The sequence below is a fragment of the Procambarus clarkii genome, chromosome 27 (assembly GCF_040958095.1).
Source record: "Procambarus clarkii isolate CNS0578487 chromosome 27, FALCON_Pclarkii_2.0, whole genome shotgun sequence".
Taxonomy (NCBI): Eukaryota; Metazoa; Arthropoda; class Malacostraca; order Decapoda; family Cambaridae; genus Procambarus; species Procambarus clarkii.
The window spans coordinates 14,178,221-14,184,527 of NC_091176.1; the positions used below are offsets into that span (position 1 = coordinate 14,178,221).

General features: G+C 50.9%; 1 protein-coding gene across 1 annotated transcript; it reads right to left on the minus strand.

The window, feature by feature from the left end:
• Positions 1-850: 850 nt before the first annotated feature.
• LOC138369152 (uncharacterized PPE family protein PPE54-like) lies at positions 851-2,860 on the minus strand. The gene has a single exon (XM_069332085.1). It carries the CDS (start codon positions 2,858-2,860, stop codon positions 851-853), a length of 2,010 nt encoding a protein of 669 aa, XP_069188186.1.
• Positions 2,861-6,307: the final 3,447 nt, after the last annotated feature.

Sequence of the window (6,307 nt, forward strand, 5' to 3'; positions counted from 1 at the left end):
CTCCCCCCTTCCCTCTCTGCACGGAGTAACCTTCACGGTGTAGACAAGATCCTAATTAATCATGGTTATAATTTTCTGGTAAATGAGGCTCGTCTGTCCAGTTTATGTTGGCTGTGGGTAGTTGTGTGTGTGCTCGCGCGCGCGCCCACACGGTAAGGAACACTGGCCAGAGCCGTTGTCTCGCCCAAACAAGTTGGATCAAATTGAATAAGACGATATTATCTTGTAATTGGTAGGGCGTCCCATGATTACTGCTCTACTCGGTGCCTAACGGCGATGATCCTCTCTAGGATTAAATTGCTTCCAAATTTGTCTGGATTGGTAACGAGAGAGAGGGGGAGAGGGGGAGAGAGGGGGAGAGGGGGAGAGAGGGAGAGGGGGAGAGAGGGAGAGAGGGGGAGAGAGGGAGAGAGGGGGAGAGAGGGAGAGAGGGGGAGAGAGGGAGAGAGGGGGAGAGAGGGGGAGAGAGGGAGAGAGGGGGAGAGAGGGAGAGAGGGGGAGAGAGGGAGAGAGGGGGAGAGGGGGAGAGGGGGAGAGAGGGAGAGAGAGAGGGAGAGAGAGAGAGGGGGGGAGAGGGGGAGGTGGGGGGGGAGACGTGTTGCCGTGATATTGCTCGTCTGAGGCACCAAACACAAGGGCAGGAAGGTCGCGTGTCGTCAGGGGGGCTTATTTACGAGAGTGTAGGCCTACTGGGCTTCCTGTTGAGCCCATCTTAAATTGTCTTCTTTAACCGCCTGCCAGACTTGAAGGTAATTGAAGATGTTAGATACTGTGTGGCTTTTGCTGCATGCGATTAAACCTTTGTTTATAGTTCTTCAGCATGTAATGACGAGATTAATATTAAACGTTATTACGCATGAGTGCGGTTGAGCACCCCAATGTTGAGCACCCCAATGTTGAGCACCCCAATGTTGAGCACCCCAATGTTGAGCACCCCAATGTTGAGTACCCCAATGTTGAGCACCCCAATGTTGAGCACCCCAATGTTGAGTACCCCAATGTTGAGCACCCCAATGTTGAGTACCCCAATGTTGAGCACCCCAATGTTGAGCACCCCAATGTTGAGTACCCCAATGTTGAGCGCCCCAATGTTGAGTACCCCAATGTTGAGCACCCCAATGTTGAGCACCCCAATGTTGAGCACCCCAATGTTGAGTACCCCAATGTTGAGTACCCCAATGTTGAGCACCCCAATGTTGAGCACCCCAATGTTGAGCACCCCACTGTTGAGCACCCCACTGTTGAGCACCCCACTGTTGAGCACCCCAATGTTGAGCACCCCAATGTTGAGCACCCCAATGTTGAGCACCCCAATGTTGAGCACCCCAATGTTGAGCACCCCAATGTTGAGCACCCCAATGTTGAGCACCCCAATGTTGAGCACCCCAATGTTGAGCACCCCAATGTTGAGCACCCCAATGTTGAGCACCCCAATGTTGAGCACCCCAATGTTGAGCACCCCAATGTTGAGCACCCCAATGTTGAGCACCCCAATGTTGAGCACCCCAATGTTGAGCACCCGACTGTTGAGCACCCGACTGTTGAGCACCCGACTGTTGAGCACCCGACTGTTGAGCACCCGACTGTCGAGCACCCGACTGTCGAGCACCCGACTGTCGAGCACCCCACTGTCGAGCACCCCACTGTCGAGCACCCCACTGTCGAGCACCCCACTGTCGAGCACCCCACTGTCGAGCACCCCACTGTCGAGCACCCCACTGTCGAGCACCCCACTGTCGAGCACCCCACTGTCGAGCACCCCACTGTCGAGCACCCCACTGTTGAGCACCCGACTGTTGAGCACCCGACTGTTGAGCACCCGACTGTTGAGCACCCGACTGTTGAGCACCCGACTGTTGAGCACCCGACTGTTGAGCACCCCACTGTTGAGCACCCCACTGTTGAGCACCCCACTGTTGAGCACCCCACTGTTGAGCACCCCACTGTTCAGCACCCCACTGTCGAGCACCCCACTGTCGAGCACCCCACTGTCGAGCACCCCACTGTTGAGCACCCCACTGTTGAGCACCCCACTGTTGAGCACCCCACTGTTGAGCACCCCACTGTTGAGCACCCCACTGTTGAGCACCCGACTGTTGAGCACCCGACTGTTGAGCACCCCACTGTTCAGCACCCCACTGTTCAGCACCCCACTGTTCAGCACCCCACTGTTCAGCACCCCACTGTTCAGCACCCCACTGTCGAGCACCCCACTGTTCAGCACCCCACTGTTCAGCACCCCACTGTTCAGCACCCCACTGTTCAGCACCCCACTGTTCAGCACCCCACTGTTCAGCACCCCACTGTTCAGCACCCCACTGTTGAGCACCCCGCTGTTCAGCACCCCACTGTTCAGCACCCCACTGTTCAGCACCCCACTGTTCAGCACCCCACTGTTCAGCACCCCACTGTTCAGCACCCCACTGTTCAGCACCCCACTGTTCAGCACCCCACTGTTCAGCACCCCACTGTCGAGCACCCCACTGTTCAGCACCCCACTGTTCAGCACCCCACTGTTCAGCACCCCACTGTTCAGCACCCCACTGTTCAGCACCCCACTGTTCAGCACCCCACTGTCGAGCACCCCACTGTCGAGCACCCCACTGTTCAGCACCCCACTGTTCAGCACCCCACTGTTCAGCACCCCACTGTTCAGCACCCCACTGTTCAGCACCCCACTGTCGAGCACCCCACTGTTCAGCACCCCACTGTTCAGCACCCCACTGTTCAGCACCCCACTGTCGAGCACCCCACTGTTCAGCACCCCACTGTTCAGCACCCCACTGTTCAGCACCCCACTGTTCAGCACCCCACTGTTCAGCACCCCACTGTTCAGCACCCCACTGAAGGGGGTGATCATGATATATATTTTCTGATGTTGGTTTATTGTTTTGAATTTTGTCAGCGGCTTGAATTAGTCATTTCTTGCTGGACCATTTTTTTTTTCTGCGTTTATTTGGTGTTTGGTATCGAGGCTTGAGGAGTAGTGCTGAACATTGTCTAGAGATACACACAGAGGAGGAGGTACACTCCTCGGTGTATATATCCCCGTATACCAGTACTAATGAATTTCTTATGTATGTGTGTTGTGTGTTTCTTAGGTGTATGTGTTGTCTTGTTCCTGAGAGTCTCTTAATTAATTAAGAACTCTCATTATCCTGACGATGCGTGTTGGAAATTTTCGCAATTTGTATCATGTTAAACTATTATTTCGAGTATTATCCAGTGCATGCAGAAGAGTTGTGGACTTTGAGAGTTAGTAACTGCTATTTTCTCATCTCTATTATGAAATAGATTATTAGCTAACCAGGTTGTGGCGTCATAGTTAACTGTTCTTTGTTTAACATATTTTGTAGCGTAACCTTTATCAAGTTCCTTTGTTGTACACAAAGCTTTTATTTGGGTGTAATGTGTGTTTCCCAGTAAGAAAGGCTTATGGTTCAGTGTGTCCGTCCGTCCGTCCTTAACACATCCTCATCCAACTCATCCTCCTCATCCTCAATAGCTACCATCAAACACATAGGTGTGTGTGTATTCTCCTAGTTGTGTTTGCGAGGGTTGAGCTTTGCTTTTTCGGCCCGCCTCTCGGCTGTTTACTACTATTTTTTTTAGACACACACACACACACACACACACACACACACACACACACACACACACACACACACACACACACACACACACACACACACACACACACACACACCAGGAAGCAGTCCGTGATAGCTGACTAACTCCCAGGTACCTATTTACTGCTAGGTAACGGGCATTGAGGGTGAAAGAAACTTTGCCCATTTGTGTGTGCGTGCGTGCGTGCGTGCGTGCTTGTGGTTGTGTGTGTGTCAAGTCTGTGGTACAGGCAATGCATCCCCAGCAACATGGCGTCTACGTGTCTTCCCAGCTCTTCCTCCAATCCTCACCCATGTTTGATACTGGATTATAACTAAACGCGTCATTTCCAAGAACTTATTATAAGTACGACAGTAGGCCTAATGCACAGTGTATGTGAGGCAGATTCGTTTGGCACCTGAGGACCAGGACTCGCATTACCTTTTATTGGACGTGTTTTGTCTTAAATGGTAATGGGAGGTTGTTGGGCGGGGAGGAGAGGCGGGGTGGGGAGGGCGGCCACGTCAGGTGTGGGTGTTTTAGCACCCTGTTGTTACAACGTCTGTAACACTCCCTCTTCCCCCCTCAGTCTCCCCACCACCTATATTAATCCTGTTTGTCATTGTCTACCTTCCCTCTCCCCCTTACCTGCCTCCCTCCGCTGGTCTTCCGCGGTTTCCTCTATGGGGTCACCTTTGCATGGGGGGGGGGGACACCTTGAGGAGGTGGTGAGGATCAGTAGTGTCCCCGCGAGCAGGTTTCCGACCAGGCCTTCTCGTTGTGGTCTGACTAACCAGGCTGTTAGTTGTCGCTGCTTAGTCTGGCATGAACTACAGTTTGGTTGCTGAGGAAACACAAATTGATTGGTATTTAATGTGCCAGCGTTTATAGTTGTGGATCCTGTTGTGAGTGGTTGTACTCACCTTTATGGGCTTGCAGGATCGAGCTCTAGCTGTGGAGCACTCGCCTTACCTGCTGTTGAATGTTGTAATGCAGTAATTAAAGACTTAACTGTACATTGTACTTTGTTCTTTTGAAACTTTAATTAAGGTATATTAATGTCATCGATGTCCTGGGGTCTCTCTCCTCTCCGCCTCCCTCCCCTCATCTCTTTACCTGTCCTCCTTTCTTCCCATTTCCTCAGTCTCTCCCTGTCCCCTCTCACATTCCCTATATTCAATATCCCTTCCCCTTTCCCTCTGTCCACTCCCTCTGTCTCAAAATAGAACGTGTACTCAAAAGAATGTGAAATGAATTCACGTTCGTAGTTTGAGCAAACAATATAGGGGGACTGCCAATCGCCTTTCACCTATCGAGTGTTCTTACCTAGTTCTGCTTGCGGGGGTTGAGCTCCGGCTCTTTGGTCCCGCCTATCAACGGTCAATCAACTAATGTACAGGTTCCTGAGCCTACTGGGCTCTATCATATTTACACTTGAAGCTGTATATGGAGTCAGCCTCCACCACATCACTGCCTAATGCATTCCATTTGTTAACTACTCTGACACTGAAAAAATTCTTTCTAACGTCTCTGTGGCTCATCTGGGTACTAAGTTTCCACCTGTGTCCCCTTGTTCGTGTCCCACCCGTGCTGAAGAGTTTGTCTTTGTCCACCCTGTCAATTCCCCGAAAATTTTGTAGGTGGCTATCATGTTTCCCCTTACTCTTCTGTTTTCCAGGGTTGTGAGGTTCAGCTCCCTTAGCCTTTCCTCGGTGCTCATTCCTCTCAGTTCCGGGACCAGTCTGGTGGCATACCTCTGAATCTTCTCTAACTTCGTCTTGTGTTTAACTAGGTATAGACTCCAGGCTGGAGCTGCATACTCTAGGATTGGTCTTACGTAAGTGGTATACAGGGTCCTGAACGATTCCTTACGCAAGTTTCTAAAGGCAGTTCTTATATTGACCAGTCTAGCATATGCCGCTGATGATATCCTTTTGATGTGGGCTTCTGGGGACAGGTTCGGTGTGATATCGATCCCCAGATCTTTCTCTCGATTTGACTCTTGCAGGATTTCACCTCCCAGATGGTACCTTGTGTTTAGCCTTCTACTCCCTTCGCCTAATTTCATTACTTTACACTTTCCTGAGTTGAACTTTAGCAGCCATTTTCTAGACCATTCCTCCAGTTTGTCCAGGTCGTCCTGTAGTCTGTCTATCTTCATCTATTTTGATTCTTCTCATAATTTTTGCATCATCATCAAACATTGAGAGGAATGAGTCTATACCCTCCGGAAGATCGTTTACATATACTAGAAACAGGATGGGTCCGAGTACAGAGCCCTGTGGAACCCCGCTGGTGACATCTCGCCACTCAGATGCCTCCCCCCTCACCGTTACTCGCTGTTTCCTATTGCTTAGATAATCTCTTATCCACTGGAGCACCTTACCTTCTACTCCTGCCTGCTGCTCTAACTTTTGTAACAGTCTTTTATTGAGGTACTGTGTCAAAGGCTTTCTGACAGCCCAAGAAAATGCAGTCTGCCCACCCTTCTCTTTCCTGCCTAATTTGTGTTGCTTGGTCATGGAATTCTATTAGGCCTGTGAGGCACGATTTACCATCTCTGACCCCATGCTGGTGGTGTGTTACAAAGCTGTTTCCCTCCAGATGCTCTACGAGCCTTTTCCTCACTATCTTCTCCATCACCTTGCATGGTATACAAGTTAGGGAAACTGGCCTGTAGTTCAGTGCCTCTTGCCTG

What these genes read in the sequence shown, in the direction of transcription:
- LOC138369152 (XM_069332085.1), bottom strand. Translation starts at nt 2,860, where the DNA reads ATGATCACCCCCTTCAGTGGGGTGCTGAACAGTGGGGTGCTGAACAGT.